General features: G+C 47.9%; 1 protein-coding gene across 4 annotated transcripts in view; it reads right to left on the bottom strand.

Annotated features, from left to right (window-relative positions):
- Positions 1-7,417: 7,417 nt before the first annotated feature.
- SLC6A12 (solute carrier family 6 member 12) overlaps positions 7,418-22,597 on the bottom strand; it is a 46,409-nt gene continuing 31,229 nt past the window's right edge. Inside the window, exons 13-15 of one of the 4 annotated variants that reach the window (XM_063318896.1) lie at positions 16,728-16,828; positions 15,010-15,202; positions 7,418-11,020 (exon numbers count right to left, since the gene is read on the bottom strand). In XM_063318896.1, coding sequence (XP_063174966.1) covers positions 10,842-11,020; positions 15,010-15,202; positions 16,728-16,828 — 473 coding nt within the window. In that variant the 3' untranslated portion in view covers positions 7,418-10,841. Of the gene's footprint in view, positions 11,021-15,009; positions 15,203-16,727; positions 16,829-16,857; positions 16,957-22,597 lie in introns of those variants that run through there. The other 3 variants (XM_063318904.1, XM_063318913.1, XM_063318922.1) reach the window with 3 other exon arrangements.

Here is a 22,597-nt window from a genome sequence, read left to right as displayed (position 1 = left end):
ATCATGCCTTAGAAGAGAAGCAGAATTTGTTTGGAAGGGTGGGATTTGGAGCTGTTCTCTTGGTTGTTGTCCATAAACATTCATGAGACTAAATTTTGATTCACCAGTGTGTTCCCAGAAAATGGGAGCTTGGCAGATACTCAGACAAATACTCGCCGGCTTGAGTATTTGCATTTGAAGCATTTGGGCTGCCACCTCCAAAGCTTTTGGTGGCTTGGGAAGTATCCAGCAAAAGAGCCCAACCCCACCATATAATCTGGGTGAGTAAACACAAGTGCAAAGAGTGTTTTCTGAATAACAGCTATTGGATGCAATGATAGCAGTAAAAGCAGCCAAGTAATCAGGCTAGCCATCTCTTGGTTTAAAATTCATTTGCAAAAATCATTAGCACAATCATTGTAAAATAAGCAGAAGTATAATCACTTGAGGATAATTTGCAAAGAGGAAGAGGGCTGCACTCACTGAAGAGAGCTGCTACTAGCTGTGAGGTGGCCTGGCTCTGACTCAGCCCACTAAGTCCACCACCTCCACAGGGAAGCAAAGCTGGTCAGCACAGCAGGTCTGGCAGGTATTGCTTTTTTGAGCCCAGTCTAAGGCATGGCCTTCTCCTCCACAACCCCAGCGATCCTGTCAACCTGTTGTGGGGACCAAGCTGGCTTGCCTCCTTCCTCCCTGAGCAGGCTCAGAGCTCAGGTCTGGTCTGACTCCTGCCACCCAAGTCATCTTCCCCAACACGGTTGTCAGTAAGGTATAGACAGGGAAAAAGTGGGAGACCAGGGCAGGTAAGAAGGACAATTCCTGTGCTCAATCCTTCCAGCTTCCACCCACAGGTGCTATACAGGACTCCCAACACAGGTGGCCTGTTGAAAACTCCGCTGGTGGGGTCTAGGGTTGCTTCATCAGCAGTGGCTGAGCTGTTAATACCCAGTAACGTAATCGCTTCCCAGCCTCGCTGGCCTCTTCTCCACAGGAAAGCTGTCAGAACCTGGGCTCCTCCTGATTTTGGCCACCTTGTGCAATTGCTCCCAGTTAAGGTGGGATGAGCCAGTCCCACGGCATAGGGAGAGGTCTTGCCCCATGCTTTTATAGTTCTCCACAGGCTGCCAGCCATGCTCCCAGGGCACACAGCTTCTTTGAAATATCCTTCCCCCAGAAACCTGTACAATACTTTCCACAGCTAGCACTTTTATTTACAGTTGCCTTCACCCACTGGTCTTAAATCTACATTTATGCCACTTGCCCCTGCAGCTGCTAGGAGCCCTTGGGAGCAATTTCATCTAGAGATCACTTGTTTCAAAGGCTGGGCATTTTTAAATCACTTCCACGGCCAGCAGCGCAAACAAAGCAGAACATGGTGGAAGAACAAAAAGTGTACAAGAAATATAGTAAGAACAAAACTGAAAATAACTATGAGAAAAGAAAAGGAATTTCCACCCTGGAGGAGATTAAAGGTGACCCACAAAAGAAAAATAGATTGGATTGGAGCACTTTTGTTCAGGGCTCGCCTATTCAATTTTTTCCCCTGGAATACTCTGGAGACAGGGAGAACTAGTGAGATAATGTCGCTGGAGATACCAGCAGTAAGACTTCATCATCTGTGAAACAGACAAGTTCTGTTAAGCTCAGTGTTTTTTCTGCTGTTTGTCCTGTGCACTTCACCTTAACTCATGTGGTTGAGAAACACCTGGGAGAAAAACTTCCTCTGCTAAAGATTTATCAGCACTGAGCTTTTGGTCAGCAAGTGAGACCTGAAGGACCAAGAGTCCTCCAGCACAAAATGAAGAAGATCAATCTGACAACTCCTGAGATGTCTTATGGGAGGACGGGGGGTATTGGGTAGAAGAGAAAGAAAAGGCCACTAAAATAAAATCCATGCATTCAAAGAGGTCACAGTGGCATTTTCCCTACTCTTTCTTTCAGTGAAGAGCCTTCACCTCCAGTTTTTTTGGGTAGAGTACCCCTAGGGGTACAACTGATTTTTCCACTTGATTGAAATATTTACTAAATAGGGCTGTATGAAGTTTCTGAGAGGAGAGAAACACACTGCTTCACACAGGGTAGCATGCCTACAGCTTTTGGTAACGGCTAAAGCACAGTGAAAGCTCAGGCCTCTACACCTTCACAACATCTCCTTCCCTGGCCACAGCAAAGCTGGTGGTGGTGCTTGAGGATGGCCTGTACCTGTGGGTAGCCCAGCCCGTTTGTCTGATTGTGCTGATAACTACAGCACTTCACTGCCACGCAGATTCAGTTTCCTGCTGGCCAAAGCCAGACCTGACTTGCCCTTCCAAAGTGAGAGGTTTAATTACCAGCACCTGCCTCCCAGAAGCTGCCAGAAAGCTCTCGAGCTGATTGCTGGTCAGTCTCTAAGCACTGGCAAGGGTACGACACCTGACTGTGGAATTTCAGCTTTCTCCAGAGGTGCTTTGAAGGCCAGAGTCCCCAGAGCGCGAGAATGCCTGGGGCCATGTGACACAGGGACACTGGTGTCCCCAGGGGGGCCCAGAGGACCCAGGAGGCCATGTACCACTGGTGTCTGCAGTAGGATTTGGGAACAGACTCTGAACACAGCAAAGACTCCCCTTGCCTCCATCTTCCCGGCTATCTCCCCTGCCACAGGGCTGTCTGAGTGAAACTGGGTGGCCCCAGGAACTGGAAGCGAGAGCTATCACGGATCCCAGCCATGGGATTTCTGCAGGGAGAAGGATTTCTGGCAGGACTTGTGTAACAGCAGGGTTACAGTACCTACCCGCTGCAGGGAGCTCTCTTAGGTCTTGTCCACGCGTAAGCAATCGGTGTTGCCCATCTAAATCAAAACCAGTTAGGCTAAATTAAACCAGAGCAGCCCACTTTGCAAGCATGATTATTGCAGTTTAAATACCATTTGGGCGATAGGTGGACACGGTCATGTTGATGAAAGTGTGCCTGTGCCTGCAGGTTGTTTTGATGAATGTAGTTAAAAAAACTGAGCATCTTTCGATCAGTGAAACTGCTCTCTAAGGGACTGTGATGATTTAGCTCTACTGCTTTTAATCCATCCAAAGCAGCATGAAAAGTAACACTGCATTCAACTTAGCTCAAACTTGATCCTGATGGACTTAATATAAATTAAAGTCAGTGTGAATGGAACATAAATAGAAGTGTCCTCACATACTTTGGAAGATTTAACTCAAATCACATACTGTGTTAAACCAACCTAACTTTAAAGTAAATGTGCCCTTAGGTCTAGTTACATCATTGCTATAACTCTGCCAGGAGAGCGTATGAATTTTTTTCCCTCTTTATTAAGAGGCTTATGCTGATAAAAGCTCTGAGGTAGGTGCTTTAAATCAGCATAAGTACAGTTATACTGATAGAGCTTGTGCTACTCCCCAGTACAACTGTACGGCAATGCTCTGCTATAGGGAGAAGCAGCCTTCTTGCACAGCTGTGTTTGACCTCAAAATCACAGGGGCATTGGGAAAAATGTGATACAGGTGGAGGAAAAAGAAGACAGATATTGGTATGACGTGCAAGCCAGGGCAAGTTAACAACAGAGGCAGTACAATCACTGCCCACTGCAGGGCAGTACACGGGCCCTGGGGACAAGAGGAGGAGGAAGAGCAAAGGCCCGGTTCCTCTGTGAAGTGCCACGCAGCTGCAATCTCATTTATCAGCACGTAGGAAGGGACGGTGCCTGCAGCGAGAGGGAAAACGTCTCCAGCCTGCAGCCTTGCTGCTGCTTGCCCATGTGATGCACACAACCAAAATGAGCCCTTGTTTGCAGCAATCATGTTTCACCGCGCCCCGGGGGATTTGTTTCTATTGATAGAATCGGACGGTGGGAAATTGCTTTGCTGTCGTTCGATGTGCCGTACGTCAGCCCGCCCGAGGGACTTTGGCCAGAACACCCCGAAGATGCTGCTGACACCTCTGCCCAGGGTCAGTAAAGCACCCTTCCCTTCCTTCCAGAGAGGGAAGACATTTTGGGAAGTTTTACCAAGATTACAAATTACCTCTACTTATTGTCAAGGTCCGGAGGCTCACAAACTCAAAATGCCAGCAGCAACAAATTTACTTACCAGTCTCTGTCACATGGACACCAGTGGTGTGATTTAAGACACAAAAAATACCAAAGCTTAATTGTCCCCCAGATGCCCTGACACACATGCACCCATGTGGAGATGCGCAACATCTCAGACGAGTATCTCTAACTTTCTGAAAGGGACCGGCCCCCTTTCGCCTTTTTTCTCTTCGCAGGAAGCCTCGTGGGAGCGCGAGGACCAAACAGCAAAGGTTTCGCTGCTGCCTCCCCTGACCGCAGGCTGTGACAGCTGCTTGGAGAGACGGAGAGATCCCTCAGAAGTAACCCCCAACCCTAATAAAGCCCAGTTCCAACTCTCTGGAAACCAGGGAAGCTGGAAAGGGGGATGGAGCTCAACCACCCCCAAACGCAAGGGAAATGCTACCCCTGTCTTGAACTGCAAAAGAGGCTGGGGTGGGTCTCATTGAAAATTACATTATGTAAAATCTTAAGCACCAAATAACTGTTAAAAGCTGGATCTTTTAACTGCTGGCTAGGGCAGGTAAGTCAAAAAAAAAAAAAAGGAAACGAATTCCTGTCATTTTCCCAGCTTGTCACTGTAAAATCAGTATGTTCTGAAAGCATTCAAGTATCCTCCACCCACAGGCTCTGAAAAAAACTATCTGTTCCTGACCGCACCGTTTACCCACGTGGAGACACATACTCCTGCGCTTGGGCTCCTGGACAAGGAGGTTTACAGGACTGGACAACTGGAGGCTGCCCCCAGGCTCCAGTTTTACTTAGCTGGTAGCTTACGCTTTGGCTGAGCAGGAGGTGTAAAGCCGAGCCCTACAAAAGCAACCAGCAATGAGAGAGCCCAGTGCTGGTGGCAGGACAGGCACCCATGGGACAGGACTGCATGGGGCACGGGGGAGAGGACTCCACCACCGCCTCCCTGTTACGTGACTGACATACACGTCACACCGGTGCCAATGGGAGCCACAGTCCCCTGGCCTGTCTGGGGAATTTGTACCTTATCCAAAAGTGTAACACAGAAAACTAACACTGCCTGGACATGTCTTCCCCAAAGTAATGAGACTGCAGCATCCCTGCACAAAGCCCTCTGCTCCTAGACAGCCTGGTCAAAAACACTGGGCTCCAGCTCTCAGGTCATCCCCACTTCAAAGCTAGTGCGTGGGGAGGGAGGCATGTGTCGCACGACGCGGCAACGGCCCTTCTCCAGGATGTGGGAAGGTGACAGGTTGCTTTTTTGTTTGGGTGTGAGTTTATTGCTCCATGAGAAAAAGAAGGTCATTTCATCTCCTGTTGAAATACGATGTCAAGAAAGGCACCAGACTGCCCGTAATCACTCATCCTTCTCCAGAGACCACTATCCACACCATGGCACAACAAAAGCCTCACACTTGGTAAAGCACAATTTAGAAAAGTCTAGTGGCCACTGGCAAATAACAAATAAGCATGAGCACACCTCCAGTCTAGAGCAGCCATCCTACACAGCTAGAGGGGTAAAACTCCCCATCCTGGCTGTAACCCAGGCTGGGGAGGAAACTATTCTACAGCCTGTAAAAAAAAAGGAAAAAAAAAAAAAGAACTCAAGAGACCATTTCGCAGCATGGTCTTGGCACATCACCAAAACCAAGACACGAGAGAGTTGCCCATGACTGGCTTTGCACAGCCATTGAAAGCATTTCTCTCTGGGAATCCCTTTCTTTTCCACATAGCTTTCCAAGCACAGGCTTGACAAACCGGAACAGACAGCTCCGAAAATATGTGTCCTCCTTTGCAGAGAGAGTCATGGGTCAGGGATTCAAAACAGAGCCAGAATCATGCTCCAAGAGCAGTCAAGGGGGCAGAGCTTATTCTGGGTTTCAACACAAAACAGCACTGTTAGCCACGTTTTCCCTCTTCCCTTGGCCCCCGCAAGAGATCCAGGAATAAAGTCTTTGACTTTGACACCCCAGTCCTTCTCTGCAGCCCCGCAGGAGGAACCGTACGGTAGCATATACGCATCTCCTCATCCCCCCAGGTCTTACATTTTAATCTTTATTTTTTGAAAGCTTGTATTGATCTACATTAATTCCCTCTTACCCTGTTCAAACCCAATTTAGCTAATTAGTAGGATGTTACTGTACATAGGCACATGCAACCTAATAAAGCAAAGAACAGCAAGATGACCTGACGCTCTCTATACCCTCATGACTGCAGACTGCCTCTTTCCTGGCCCTTCTTGGCTGTGCACCCAAGTCACTCTGCTTCTGTCTCTTATTTCTACCTGGGCAAGGCCCACCCCCCTTCAAGATCAGGAAAGCACCTCACCAAACCCCTCCTGCCACACACCAGGGAAGCAAAAGCTCAAGAAAGTCCCCAAATGCAAGCACAAACCACACAGCCACTGCAGAGTACCCGAAACTCACACAACACAAACATGACCTAAGATCTGAGAAACCAGTCTCCCCTCGTCTTCTAAGGTTTTTCACAAACAAAAATGCACTATTTCCTCCAGCTCAGTCCCTATTGCCCTTTGTCCTCTCCTGGCCTTGGCAAGGTGCAATACATGCACCAGGATCAAGGGAAAATCAAGAGCTTTGATCAGGATGGAGCTGTGGCTCCAATCCTTGGTAGAAAACCCTTGCGCTAGGGCTATCATGGCCCTAGCTTCTCTCCACCCAAAAAGCTAAGATGAGGGCTGGAGGGAGGGCACAGCTGCATCTCCAACTCATTGAGAGCTACAGCAGATCACTGTTCTTTGCCTGAGGGCTCCCATGGTCATCTGGGGCAGAGAGAAGGTTTGAGAGCAAAGCTCCAACCAAGATGAAATGCCACTGCCATCCTCCTCCTCCCAAAAAACTATGTTGAATGTTGGAGTCGTGAAAACTGAAGACATCCTGATGATGAGAAGAAATACATATTACTTCATGCTGGACAATGGTAGAAGTGCAAGAATTCCTATAAGAGTCCTCCAGAGCTTGGATCCATCCTCCAGGGCCAGGATGGAAAGGGCTGGCCAGCTGCCTGCAGCCCAAGGCCACGCTAGGGACACCATGGTGTCTCCCTTCCTAACCAAGAGCAGGGGGGAACAGTCCAGCCAAACCAGGAAACACGTTCATCCAGATGAGGATCTCAGGGAAGAGGCTCAAGAACGATGCATTTCTCTTTGGGAAAAAGAAACTTGCCAGCAGGGCATGGGAAGGGGTTTGATTGGTGCACACAGGGATGGACACAACCTCTCTGGCTGGGAGGGTGGATGAGCGGTGGCAGGAGCGTGGCAAGCAAATAACTTGTAACAACTTGTTTGGCTTGTTTGCCATTTGTTTTATCTTTCGTTTTTCAAATTCTGTCCAGTACAAGTTTTCAGCTATCATTTCCTTTTTTTTCCCATTTGCCATTGTCGAAGGAAGAAGGGAGGGAAGGCTGAAGGGGAGGAAACACGAAAAATGGGAAGAAAAGAAATACAGAATGAAGAAAGGAGAAGGAAAATACAAGAATCTTTGGCTTGATTTCTTTTTTAACAAACTATTTTCCTGGCTTCCCTTTCCAGAGATAGGGGTGAAAATGGTCTTTTAATGAAAAAAAAACCCAAACCTGAAAACCCAGAAGTGGTAATTAGGTGGTTGACAGAAGTCTGTTCTTTCTTCTATATACAGTGTTTTTCCTCCAACCAGGAGGAAAGCAGGTAGCATGGCTACCTCGTAACTTCCCTTGGACTTCAGCTTCAAATGCATCATGTCTTGGCATGTTATCAACAATTACGGGGGGAAAAAGTCTCTCCCTGCCCTCCATACCATCCCTTCAATGGCATATTTACACCCTGGTGGTGCGCAAAGAGGGAGCAGTTTCCTTTCAGACTCGGAGATCTCCGAAGTGCCCACTTCCAGGGGATGATGGAGACCTCTCAGATCTGTCGTACGCACACAGCAAAGCCCGAGATGTTTGTATCAGTTTAACAAACCAGTGCTTGGTCCTTCACCACGCCTGCATGCTGGGGGTCTCAGAGCAAAAGACAGCCATTGGTGGCATTTTCCCCTGTTCCCCCCTGCTGGGTGTACCTGGGTCACTGAGCTTTCCCTTAAGCTTCCTGAGACTGTCAATCCCATCCGAAGCATCTGTATTAATTTCCTGATCCTGGGAATTTTGTTATTTCTTTCCATGAGGACAGCAATAACTCCTCTGACTTTATTAAAATATGCTGCTTCCTGGCAGAGTTGGGACGGGACTATCAGATTGTACATCGGCAACAGAGGAACCAGTTCATGCAGTATTTATTTTCAATAACACAGCCCCACGTTTGCGCTCAGAACTGAAAAGTGATTTATTTCTCTCTAGGATTTTTGCAACGTTACCCGACTACTCAGAAAAAAGAGCGAACACATCTCCACCACTTCTCTGGCAGTACGACACTACCTTGCATCTTCAAGACATGGCCGCAGGAGCAAAGGGGTTAAATGTCCCACCAAGGGTCGTACAAGAAACCTGTGCGAATGCCTAAGGGTGGATCTGGATGGCAAGTCCCAGCCCTCTAACTTTCCTTTCTCTTGCTTGAAGACGAGAAGGCAGGTTTCCTTCTCAAAACAAATGCCACCATTGGACTACGGGTGCTGCCAAGGCAGCTGCAGCCCATGCCTGAAACCAAACCTCTCCTGCACGACCCTGCTACAGCTCCGAGCGTGGGGAGGCAGCCGCAGAGCAAGAACCCGCCGGACACCCCAGCACCACCCCAGGGCCAGTGATTTTTCCAGCTGATGGGGCCGTGCCACCCTGTCGCTGCTGCTGCTGGGTGGCAGCCACTGGGTCCATGCAGAGACCCACTGCGGGGAGCTGCTGCCCCCACCAAATCGTGAGCAACACCGCTGGGAAGGAGAGGAAAAAAACCCAACAAAATACTTACCCACCAGGCCTGACTGCAAGCCTCTGGATGTTAAGCTCTTCCCCTGACTATGGCTGCAATGTGACATTTAGCGCCTTATAAAACAAAAATAAAATAAATGGTGCCTTATGTGATGCTGCAGTCCTTTGCAGGCAACAAGAATGAGGTTTGCCAGCTCTCTCTGCCTTTTACAGTAAATCATCTCCAATCAAACGATAATACCTCAGAGAGGTAGAAATTTTGATACTTGACTTTCAGCGTTCATTCCGCCAACAATTTTTAGGTTTTAGTTTTTAAAGGAAAGGAAATTAGATAGGGGAAAGATCGCCCTATGCTAATTCACCAGTTAAACTCACAGGAAACCGCAGAAGATAAGGTTCCCATAGCAATTGGAATAGGTACCGCATTGCACAGATGAGGCCCGATTTTCCCGCTTACTTTCAGCGCTGGTGGTTTATCTCCACACAGCACAGGGAAAAGCAATTACTTGGAACGAGGAACAAGGGAAAGGAGCCTGTGGCATCTCTGATTCTTTTTAATGGCCATTCTCCGGCGTGGTTTGATGCGCCACTATTGCAACACAGCCACGCACCGGCGCGTGTACCCTCCACCACAGCAAAGCTCCTGGGGGGGATCCTGACACTGTCTTTTCCTGTGGTTTGAACTGTGAAATTCTGATAGGCGTTCAAGTAGGTTTTGGCAGGGAGGTTTACAGCCCCAGCCTCCACAGGACAGAGCTGCGTGGCACCGCACCAAACACCGCTTCCAAGCGCAATCCCTCCCAGCCATCGCCTCGCATTCATGACTACCCTGGCAACGTGAGACCTTTAATTCAACAAAATCTGCTTCCAATGAACCCATCTTACCTATTAATTATCACTTTATCTTGCCTGAGCGTATGATTATTGCACCCGATTATGTCTTCCTCATCCCCTGAGCAGTCATCTGCAGCACAGCCGAGGGAGCGCAATCCTTCTCCCACCCTCGCCCCAAAGCTGCTCTGCAGCACAGAATCAGGCCCATCAACTCCTTCATTAATTCCTCTACAAAATGCCCCAGCAGTGCAGTTAAATTTGTGGGCGTGCAGTCCCCGGGGTCTCATTTCTCCCTGCTCTGCCGCAGCTCTTTTTTTTTTTTTTTTTTTTTTTTACCAACTGCTCTGGGACTTTTCCTGCACTCTCTGAATTTTGTGAAAGAATTGTCAAATAGTCATCTGTTTCACTCTCAGATGCGTTTTCACTAAGCCGTGTAGTTTTGACCAAGAGTGAGCCCCTACACAGTTTTTCCTCAGCCCCTTTCCAGCCTGAGACTGCGTTGAGAGCCATCGTCAATAACCGTGATTGCATCGAGCACCCTGTCACTCTCTTCCCTTTCAGTGACAACTGAAGCCGTAACTACTAACGCTGCAGCCTCCTTTTATCACCGCCTATGATATGTTCCTGGCTCCCTCTCCCTCGTACGTAGGTGACCTAGCAATGCACTTTCCTTTGTCATCCTCCAGCTTCTTATGTACTTCTGAACCAACTTCCTTACTCCCTGCTCTAAGGCCCCATCGTTCTGTGCCTTTGCATCCCTAACTTTGCTCCTGCACACCTTTATTCTCTGCTCTCTCTCACCACTGTGGTTTCCTTTCCTCCTCCAAACACGACCGCTTTTTTTTCTTTTTTTTTTTCCTTTTTTTTTTCCTTTTTTTTTTTTGTTAATAAGTTGTTTTTCTCTTCCCCACTAGTGTCAGTAATGAAGGACTCTTCTGAAAAAAAAACCTTGTTGCTCTCTCCCCGGCTGCTGACAGGGAGAGTTGTCCCCAGCGAGTCAAAAGAAGTGCTGTCCCTGGTGGGTGCAACCAGCTGGCTGGAAGGAGAGGGTGTCCCAGATGCTTCTGTCTCAGGTGTGAAGGAGAGAAGGGAAGAGCCCGGGAGAGAAAAGAAACCACTTCGGGAAGGAGAGAGCGAATCAGTCCGGCGTATGGAGGAGACTTCCCCTGTGCCTTAGAAATTGGTTTCTCTCTCTGTGACGCTGAGCACCTCCTGGACTGGAGGGGACCATCCCTTGCGCTTCAGTTCGGATAGACCCGCCACGTGCTTCTTCGGCTGCGGCAAATCCTCTGCTGGGGAAATCAGCTGTGTCAGCCGCTGCGGAGAGGAAGTCTCTGTTAATTAAGCTGATAAACAAACTGACACCCAATAGTGATCCACAACCATTGCTGGGGGCAAAGGCATCTAGAGAGCTAACGTTCCCAGCTCCCTGCTCCTTTCCTGACGAATGGCTGTGAAAAGGAGAGGAAGGAGAGCAGGCTCGCTTTAACTGCTCTCAGTGACCATTATTCCACCTGTGGGCTCAAACCTGGGCCGTGGATTGACAACCCGACATACAGGGCTCCTCACAAGCATGGTTCTGGGAGAAAGGATGTTAGAGATTAGCCCCACAGACATTTTCTATGACCATGGAAAAACCACCCAAAGCTCCCTATGCCAAGGAGCTGTGCTTCCCACTGATTTTTGGTGGGATCTGTGGAGCCTTCCAAATGGTCTGGCCATCAGAAAGTGCCGGGCATTTCCGACTATGGTCCGAAACAGGGTGGCGGGTGATACCTACCCCCGTGGGGCTTCCCTGGTAAAGCAGCCCTTCCACAGACTGGTTCCTGCCCCCAAGCCATGCCAGCTCCCTCTCGCAGCCAGGCAGGCCATGGTGGGGCAGGCACCAGCAGGGGCTGTGGGGCACCTGCCTGACCTCAGCTCCCCCCGTCCTCCCCAATGCCACCAGTGCTGCAGGCTGTTCCACACACACGGACACTAGTGTTGTCTCAGCTTTGGGGCAATTTATCCTTAAAAAAAAAATGCAAAGAACTTGGAGCTCTTTGGGCAAAAATTGCCAGCCCGCAGAGAGAGCTGCTGTGAATTTCTGGGTTTTCTCATCCCATTTTTGAAGCCCCTCTGGTACCTCACTGTCCTGGTTTAAGGTAAAACAGAACCAATTTTCTGTTCTGTAATTTTACTTTTTAGCTGGGCCACTTCTAACTCTGAAATTAACAGCATATTGTTCAGAAACTGTTCGTTCTCAGAGTGATAAGACCTGATTATACCAAGGAATGGTATGCAGAGAGGCTCGTGCTTATACTTATCGCTATAACAACCAAGGTCAGCTAACTTCGTTATTTACTTTCGGAAGCAGAAAAGCATAGAGGGGTCACACCTGTAGGGAGGAGATGACCCAAAACTGACCAACAGGGTATTCTATCCCATCAGCATCATGTTCAGTGTAAAAGCTAAGGGATCAAAGGGTCAAATCTCTTTCTTCAATGGCCGATGTCCTAGGAGGACCCTGTCTGTTTGTCTGCTTTTGATCCCAATCCGAGCTTTCCTGACTCCTGATGTGGAAGCCAGCTCCTGTCCAGTCTGGGACTTTCCCTGTCCCTGATGGTGACGCGATCATCATCCTGGGAGCTGGATACGGTTTTGTATCTATTATATACTTTTTATTTTATTTTATTATTATTTATTATTTCATTATTTATTAATATTTTCATGAAAGTAGCTTAGTTCTTTTTTCTAAACTCATAAATCTCCTTATCTCTTCCTCTCTTTATCTCTCTTTGGAGAGAGGGGTGGGGAAGGGGCCATCTGTCATTCTGGTTGGCCAATCCGGCCCAAACCACGACGCGCACACACACCCCTTCCTGAGCACTTAGGCTCATCCCAAAACCAAGTAACATGCCGTTTCCTGCAGCCACCCGCCCAGCTCCGTGGGCCAGCGTATCACTTCCCTGCTGAATACAGACTTTCACAGCTACTTTTTCCTGTTCAGGCCAGTGCACGCTCCCCCCTTGCAGAGAGCATCACAAGCAGAGCGGGCCATTCATCTGTGACTCACTGGATTAATTTCAATGCTTTCACTCCTTGTGAAGTGCCTGCCAGGATCCCGGATTTTGCTCATTTATTCAAAAGTATTTGCCCAATGATTTCCGAAATCAGCCTTGGCCTGCAACTGCTCTGTGAGCAGTTCATTGCGAGTTTTCGGTCTTTGGAGCTGGAGCTGTCTTAATCAGCCACATTAGGAAACAACATTTGTGTTTCTTGGTCAGTCAACTGTAACAAGAGGAATCAGTTCGTTGCAGTGACTGATCATAATTACCAATTACAAACTTGCTTTCAGTGAATATTTTGCAATATTCAGTTGAAAGGCACTGTGTCAGGAGCATCTGTGTCAGGAAATTAATTCACTACATTTCTGGGGTGTGACTGGAAAAAAGGAACAGGTAAGTTTTGAGAAAACCTGTTTTCAAAACAAGAGCTACTTTTCCAGGATGTATCATGTGATTGGCTTTGATTCTCCCTTGAATCAACCCAGGCTTAGCAGCTGATTCCTTCCTACATGCCTAAACCACATCCTTGGAAGTTTCTTCATGTTAATGTAACTGAGAAGTCCGCGGAAATTACAACTAATATCATCTAAACCAGGGCAAATATAAAAACCCTCAAACTGAAATCAATTCCTCGGATGTGCTGTAAAATTAGCATTAACACTACTCACAACAACATTTAAGTCCAAAGGCTCAAAGCACTTTGCAACAGGTGAGAAATGTTGCTTGTGTAGCAGGAAGGACATTCAGGCAACTACTTCAATGACAGCTCCGAGCCCTCATTTAGACATATGAAACATCAGAGCTGTGGGGAGTCAGACATTTTGTGAGCCTCCCAGTCAAACTCTTCAAACTGATCACGGGAAAGGACAGATGCATTACCCCTAAATGGCTGGGAGCACAGGAGAGGGCTGTAAGAGGCAAGACTCAAGGTCTGAACTTGGAGGAAATCACATCACAGCACAAGATTCACCTGGAGTTCCTCTTATTGGGAGGTGTACAGCTCCTAGCTCCCTCCTAACCTTGCCATCTCTTCATGGCTACCGACAGCAACCAGAAGGCCCAAGGGCCAAAGGCCGCTGAACAGGAACTGTTTCATAACATCATACTTCTCCACCTCCTTTGCCTGCGTGGCTTGTGTCCCTCTCACTGTGTCACTGAAGACTTCTTGCTAGTGTCCCTGTCTGGGCATTGCACTGTATCTTCTCCTGAGCCTGAGATGGGCATTAGCCAGCTCTGCCACAATTCCTGTCACTCCTTATTAAGTCACATCTCCCAGCCAGCAAATAAGAGCCCCCGTGGGCACAGATTCACCTTCCCTGAGGCAATGAAGCCGATGAGGACATCCCGCACCCATCCTGGCCCTGGCTGTGTTGGCAGTGCAGGTTCCTCTTCCCCATGACCCCACAATGTGACTGTCACACCTACACCACAGTCACAGGGATGCTCCTGTCCCCTGTTCACCTTCTGCCCACCCCAATCAGCTGCAGATGAGCCTACAGTCAGTGAGGATGAGGAAGGACCAGAAGAGAAATTGTGCAGAACTTAATATGCACTGTACATCACTCAGGTCTTTCTTCATGGGTCAGGTGGTGAGTCATCTCTATGACATTACCTTCCTAGACATGCATCTTCCAAGGACAAGGTGTTTACAGTGAAAGAGGGCAGGTTTGGGCATGGCACAGGGTAGACATTTACAGCTCTGTGAGTATGCCTTCCTTAATAGCCAGATGTCATTTCTTCACAAAAAATAACACAGTCCTGACCCAGGACTAAAAGGGGATCAGGGCCAAAGGACAAGAAGTAAAGGCAAAACAGATCCTGGTTTTGCACCTGGATTGCACTGGCAGTAGTCAGTAACGAAAGAGGAGACAAGGGTGGTGGCATGCCATCTTTACTTACACGGCCAGCAGGACCACCTGAATCATAAACCAAGCCAATCTGCCTGTCACCTCAGGTAGCTCACACTGAGGGGTTTCTCTGCCATCCAGTGGAGCCAGTGTTAGAGATGCTCTGCATATGTCTACACGCTGCCCAGAGCATGGTGGTGCAACGTCTCATGGGAGACTCTGGACATTTGATGATCACCCTGGAAGCTGTGCTGAGACTCTTCAAGCCCTCCAAATTGCTAGCTAGAGCTACAGGGCATTCTGGGCAAGGGCCACTCTCATCCAAGTTGTCTTCTCAGAGGAGAAATATGCTATGTACATCTTCCCTGCAGCCCTTCCCATGAGACGTCTGGGGGAAGCAGCAGCAACTCACCCAGTGACCACAATCCCAATACCTGCTTCAGGGGTCCTTTGGTTTTCACGAGGATGAAGAGGGCGTAGAGAGGAATGCAGACCATGGAGGAGAGTGCCATCAGCCAGCCCACCACGTAGCCCCAGGGTGGGTACACGTAGAAATTGTTGTATTTCAAGGGTGTGTACTTGATCAGGGAAAACAGGAAGACAGCCTGAGGAGCAGAAAACACAGACGTAGCCAGAGCAAAGGGAACAGCAAAGCTGGGCAGCCTGGCCACCCTGCAAGCACCAGCTGGGTGGCAATCATAGAATCTTCATGGTTGGAAAGGACCTTTGAGATCATTTAGTGCGACCATACACACACACAAAAAAAACCCCTACAATCTCTGCCCTGAGGTGCCACATCTAGACGTTTCTTAAATACCTCTAGGGATGGTGACTCAACCACCTCCCTGGGCAGGCTGTTCCAGTGCCTGACCACTCTTTCAGTAAAGTAATTCTTCCTAATATCTAATCTAAACCTCCCCTGCCACAACTTCAGACCATTTCCTCTGGTCCTGTCATTATTCACCTGGGAGAAGAGGCCAACACCCACCTCTCTACAACCTCCTTTCAGGTAGTTGTAGAGGGCAATGAGGTCTCCCCTCAGCCTCCTCCTCTTCAAGCTAAACGTGCCCAGCTCCCTCAGCCTCTCCTCATATGACTTGGTCTCCAGACCCCTCACCAGCCTGGTAGCTCTCAATGAGTGTGATGTCTTGCACAAGCTACCATGGACCTTGCTAGCTGCAGCGAAGCAGAGCTTGGTCCATGCTGACCACTCAAGGAGTTATGTCAGAGCCAGGACCAGGCTTCTCTGCAGTGTGAAGCTTTTAGACTTCTTAAGGTTCAACTTAAGCAAAGTTGGCAGCAGCTTTGAGAGTCCAGCAACATTGAGACAGCCATTTATTCATATCAAAGTCAGGAATTGTTGTTGTCCCTGGCAGAAGCCCTCCAGAAGTACCACGTGGGCACAGATTTACCCCTCTTGGGGCTCTCTAGCCACAGAACTCTAGATGATTTGGGCTGGATCAGACTTGCTTTGAAAATTTCCCTGGTATTGAACTTCTGCTGGAGCCTGAGGACAGAGGACTAGAAATCTTTTTTAAGCTGTAGCTATAGATCCCACCTGTGTTCCCACTGAGGTCAAAGAAAACAACTCTCAACACCAGATGCGGGAGCAGAATTTGGCTCAGAAATCATGTAAAAATCAGTGGAGCAAGACTGGACATAAACTCAAAACAGGCAAGAACTCGCCTGACTTAAGGTGCATTTTCTTTAAACACAGTTGTCACAGAAGTTTTAAAAGAGATTTAATAACATAGAAAGCAAATGGCCGTGGAAAGACATTTCTGAACCACGGGAGGTCACAGGAACACAGGCTGAAGCAAGTATCTCAGAACAGGGTAATTTTCACTGCTATTCTATTCAAAAGTAATTTGACCAAACCTCTCCAGACTTTGAGGATATATTTCCCTTTGCCTTTGCAGTAAACAAGTTGCTTTTCAGGCTCAATTAATTTTCCAGGCAAAAGATAAGGCTTTACAAAAGAAATAAATTACCTCCTCAGCTATGGACAAGCTTCTGCTTCTCCATAGCAGTTTGAAAAAATTACAGCAGCACCTTGAAGATAAATCAGCCTTTTCTACTGAGAACCCAGGGACCCAGAATAGTATGCCATGTTGTCATAATTGCACTTACCAAGCACAGACCTGGGGTGAACACCAGCCAGCATATCTTGATTAAAGGCCAGGGCCGGAAACCAATCATGTCCTCAATGTTGTCGTAGAAGCGGTTGGCACCTTGGCCACCAGCCAGCACAGAGACAAAGTCAGAGGTCAGATCATTGTTGTTTCCTCAAACCGCTATTCGCATCAGATCCCAATTTTCGTTATCCTCGGTGTTTAGTCCCAGCAAAAACACGGCTATCCTAATAACATAGCAGCAAGTAACAGGCTTTTCTGGCATTGAAAAGGCCCATCTGTGGCTAAATACAGATTAAGGTCTTTAACTTCAGCCATAAGTTATCAGAAAGCTTGACGAAGAAGAAATGCCCTGTCCCTCAGAGAGCAGCAGCTGTAAGTGAGAGGATGCAGCCCGTGCACCGCTAAGAGCTGGTGAGGACCGGCACAAGGCAAGGAGGGGTGTCTGGTTTATAGGTCATCAAGGGAAAGCTCTTGCATGTTGAGCCCACAGGATTGTGTGAGCCCAGAGTGCTAAACGGAACAAAGAGAGTAGGGGACACCAAACAAAACCCTCTCTTTGTAACACATCAGCACACCAGGGAAGTCATGTCAAGAATCTGAACTGAGCTGGGCATTTCGCTTGTTATCAAGAGCCTGCTTTCCACAGAATATTTTATTTTTGGCCTAAACGCAGAAGACCTGGCAATTCAAACTCTGCTGGAAACCAAATCTTCTGTCTGCAAGTGCTGCTGTACTGTCCAATGGGAGCTGTCTTGCGGGTGCCTGATCTCCTTCTCTTCTCATTGTTTTCACTTACTAGATTATGTTGTTCACAGTATGTGGTACCCACCTGAATCTCAAGGTGCACCAGAGTGGGATATACATCTGGAGAACACCTAAAAGTCCTGCCACTGGCCAGACCCTAACCATTGACTCTTCCCAACCCAAAGCACAAAGAGAAAATGCATGCAATGGTATATAGAGGAGATGATGTAACACAGATAGACTTCAGCAGACCTTGTAGTAAGCTCAAAGATGTCTTCAAAGATCAAATGTTTAGCATTGTCCAGAGAGAGATGTGAAATTAAGAAGAATCAAAAAGTCATTCATAAGATGCTCTAACATCTTCCTAACTAGAGTTAACTAGATGTACTATATCGTACTGCCTCAGGTGAAATAGGGCAACAATATTAGACAAAAAAATGGGAGAAAGCCTGTTCAGTTAAGCACCTCTGGGATAATACCATATTTATCTTATCGAAGTTTTGTCACAGTGCTTAGCTGATAAAGGGATCTGCCTTCAGGGGTGTTCATCCAGCTGTGAACTTATGGTCATGCCACGGTTCCCACCTGCAAGCATGATGAGATGAGACCTGGCTTCTTTACATCTTAACACCAGAAGGCTGGGGTGGGGAAAATACACGCCTAGAGGATTGGCCTCACCTGCAAGTGTTTAGGGTTTCATAAAACCGTGTTGAGCTTCTTGTCACCAACACTCTCAAGTCCTTCTCCTCAGGGCTGCTCTCAAGCCATTCTCCACCCAACCTGTATTTGTGCTTGGGATTGCCCCGATCCACATGCGGGACCTTGCACTTGGCCTTGTTGAACTTCATGAGGTTGCCACAGGCCCGCCTCTCAAGGCTGTCAAGGTCCCTCTGGATGGCATCCCTTCCCACCAGCATGTTGACTGCACCACACAGCTTGGTGTCGTCAGCAAACTTACTGAGGATGCACCCAATCCCACTGTCCATGTCACCGACAAAGATGTTTACCTGCACCAGTCCCAATACCAAGCCCTGAGGAAGGCCACTTGTCACTGGTCTCTACTTGGACATCGAGCTGTTGACTGCAACTCTTTGAGTGAGACCACCCAGCCTTATCCACTTATCCACTGCATAGTCCATCCATCAAATCCATGTCTCTCCAATTTAGAGACCAGGATGTTGTGCAGAATAGTGTCAAATGCTTTGAACAAGTCCAGGTAGATGATGTCAGTTGCTCTTCCCTTATCCACAAGCACTTGTAAAAGGCCATTGTAAGAATGTAAAAGGCCATTGTAAAAGGCCAGCAAATTTGTCAGGCCCATAGTGAAGCCATGTTGGCTGTCACCAATCACCTCCTTCTTTTTCATGTGCCTTAGCATAGTTTCCAACAGCAACTGCTCCATGATCTTGCTGGGCACAGAGGTGAGACTGACTGGCCTGTATTTCCCTGGGTCTTCCTTTTTCTCTTTTTAAAAATTGAAGTTATATTTCCCCTTTTCCAGTCAGCAGGAACTTCACCGGACTGCCATCACTTCTCAAATATGATGGATAGTGGCTTGGCAACTCCATCCACTAGTTCCCTCAGGACCCACAGATGCATCTCATCAAGTCCCATGGACTTGTGCACCTTCAAGATCCTTAGATGGTCTCAAACGTGACCTTCTCCTACAGTGGGCGGTTCTTCCTTCTCCCAGCCCCTGCCTTTTCTTTCTGAGACTGGGACAGTGTGGCTAGAGCACTTGCTGGTGAAGACTGAGGCAGAAAAGTCATTGAGTACTTCAGCCTTCTCCATATCCCATGTGACCAGGTCTCCTGTTTCCTTCCTGAGAGGGCCCACATTTTCCCTAGTCTTCCTTTTATCACTGGCGTACCTGTAGAAGCTTTTCTTGTTGCCCTTGACATCCCTGTCCAGATTTAACTCTCTCTGGGCTTCAACTTTCCTAACCTGATCCCTGGCTGCTTGGACAATTTCTCTGTATTTCTCTCAGGCTACCTGTCCTTGCTTCCACCCTCCCTAGGCTTCCTTTTTGTGTTTGAGTTTGTCCAGGAGCTCCTTGTTCAGCCAGGCCTCCTGGCATTTTTGCCCAGCTTCCTCTTTGTTGGGATGCATTGCTCCTGAGCTTGGAGGAGGTGATCCTTGAATATTAACCAGCTTTCTTGGGCCCATCTTCCCTCCAGGGCTTTATCCCATGGTACTCTACCAAGCAGATCCACGAAGAGCCCAAAGTCTGCTCTCCTGAAGTTCAGGGTAGCGAGCTTGCTCTGTGCCCTCCTTGCTGCCCTATGGATCTTGAACTCCACCATTTCATAGTCACTACAGCCAAGGCTGCCCTTGACCTTCAAAGTCCCCACCAGCCCCTCCTTGTTGGCGAGAACAAGGTCCAGCATGGCACCTCCCCTCATTGTCTCCTCTATCACTTGGAGAAGGAAGTTATCATCAATGCATTCCAGGAACCTTCTGGGTTGCTTATGCCCTGCTGTGTTGTCCCTCCAACAGATATCGGGGTGGCTGAGGTCCTTCATGAGGACCAGAGTTTGTGAACATGAGGCTGCCCCTATCTGTTTATAGAGGGACTCATCTGCTTGGTCTTCCTGGTTGGGTGGCCTGTGGCAGACCCCCACTGTAACATCGCCTGTCCTGGCCCTCCCTTTAATCCTGACCCATAAGCTCTTGGTAGGCTCCTCATCCATTCCCGGGAGGAGCTCCATGCACTCCAGCTGGTCCTTGACATAGAGGGTGACACCTCCCTCCTCATGTCCCCTGCCTGTCCTTCCTGAAGAGCCTGTATCCTTCCATTCCAACACTCCAGTCATAGGAGCCATCCCACCACATCTCTGTAACGCCCATGAGACCATAGCCCTGCAGGCACACACATCTTGAACTCCTGTTGTTCAGTGGTGAGTTTTATTTTGGTTTGTGTTTTTATGTCTTAGAATTAAATTCTTGTATTATGTTTCCTTTAAATATTTGAAATCTACAAAACATGTTGTGTGGGCTTTTCTTTTTTGTAATTCTTTGCATTATTTTCTATATCCCATGACTAATGCTTGCAGGAAGGCTCTTTTAAACCCAGCTTTTTGAAGTATTTAGGCTGGGGGGGCAGGTTCTTTGAACACCTCATTGTTCCCATCTTGAGTTGGCAAGTTAACAAGCAAGTAGCCTCAAGCAAAGACAACAAGCTGTGGCATATCAAGGGACACAGCCTTGTGTGGGAGCCCAGCCTACACCAGAGAACAGAACCCTAAATTTCCAGGCTGTAAATATCATGAGGTTTCAGATAGCATTTCCGAAAATATACTGGGGATGAAAGGGAGATGGCATAAAAAATTTATTTTGCCAAAAAGACAAAATCTGTCACAGGGTGAAAAAAAAAAAAGGAGAGAGATAAAAATGATGTAACTTGCAGTTTAGAATATGAGTATAGCACAGTCTCTTATACCATACAGTGTTTCCACCAAAACACTGTGATATCAGATATATGACAGATAAATACATTCATAACACAGCTTTGTGGAAGCCAAAGTTTCACTACAAATTTGGATCTAGGATCTAGTGGAAGAGACATAGCAATTAAAGAAATACAAAGATGCCAAACAAAAAGAAAGATGTAACAGACATCCATCCTCCACCAAGAAAATAACCCAAAATTTACGTTGTTAGTTACGGTGTGCTACCAGTCCTTATCCCTATTCTCTGTAGTACAACCATTGGGTCCTTCATTTCCACAGCCACTATGGCAGCAGTAGGTGATGCGAAGAAACACAATGGGGACTGACATGAACATCCTCAGAGGGTATAAGAACAGGAGGTTTTAAATGCTTTATATTTCGCAGGCAGATGAAAAAGTAATCAAGCTTAAGAAGTCATCAGTTCAATCACTCAACATTGCCTTTTGAGCAAATTAGAAGCTGGAGGACATGTGCAGTCCCCCTTCCTTCCCAGCACGTTAGAAGGGTTAGATAAAGCTCCTGCAGAGAAAACCATAAAGATTTCCCCAATGAGATTTTTGTTGGAATAAACAAAGATGCTTGCTGTTATCCCCAATATCCCAAGACAAGGAGGAATGGTACGCAGGCACAGAGCAGTTACTCATGCAGGCTGGTACCACTTCTCTTGTGCTGACCAATCCCATATACCTTCAAAGCTGTTGCAAGCTTTTCTGACAAATCATTTTATTTTATTTTTACAATATCCAGAAACAGTGAGTTTCACAAGTCTGCTAGTTTGGAATCTGTGAAAAAGCCCTCCCTCTTAAATCCTTTCTCCCAAGCTGCGTTTATTTGCATTCATCTATATCAAATTTCAGCCACAGGATTTCAATAGGTGCTGACGCCGGCTGTATGCCATAGTGCTAAGCTTGTGTTCGTTCCCTCTCTGTCCCAAACCTGCAGAGCCAACACCTGCGCCAAACCTGTGCAAAACGCCAGCAGCAGAGATGCTGTGGCACCGCAACAACTGCGCACCCTTTGGGTACCAGGTGCACAGAGCAGGCCCCTTATGGTCCGTAAATAAACGTGTAAGATTGCCTATAGCCGGTGCATCCGAGAGGATAAAGCACACACGGCCGGAGCAAGCCCGAGAGGCCGGATCCAGGCAGAAGGAGGTCGCCGCTTCTGGTAGCCATGCTGCACGTGAGCAAGAGAGCGAGAGAAAGATTTATACCAGCACAACACGGGTTCACCCTAGAGCCACCCACAGATACCTGCTGGCATCAGTTTGCTTTAGCTTTGTAAACAGTCCTAATGGTTTCAGCCCCAGCTCTCCTGCAGCGATAGAGGCACTCGCTTTCTCCTGGAAGAGATAATCCTAATGGGCATGCTGTGACTGCCTGGAAAATATCCTCCCTGCAGCACATTTCAGTGGCACCATGTTGCGAATCCCAGTGCTCAAAACCTGTGCCCGCTTACATGAGGGCTGCCTGTCCCAAAGTGGAAGGGAGAGAGGAGATGGGGGAAAAAAACCAGCCAAACCCCCTCCAGCGATCCCCTCTAGGGAATGTCATCAGCAGGTCCGATGCTGGGCGATCCTTTCCCAGGCAGAGTGCAGTACGCGAGGAAATCCTCAGATCTTTGCGAGAGCAACTGCCTGGCAGCAGAGGGAAGCTGCCAAGTGGTGGGTGGT

Source organism: Chroicocephalus ridibundus, chromosome 1 (assembly GCF_963924245.1).
Source record: "Chroicocephalus ridibundus chromosome 1, bChrRid1.1, whole genome shotgun sequence".
Lineage (NCBI taxonomy): Eukaryota > Metazoa > Chordata > Aves > Charadriiformes > Laridae > Chroicocephalus > Chroicocephalus ridibundus.
Note: the sequence above shows the minus strand (reverse complement) of the source record. Positions and strands in the feature narration are given on the sequence as shown.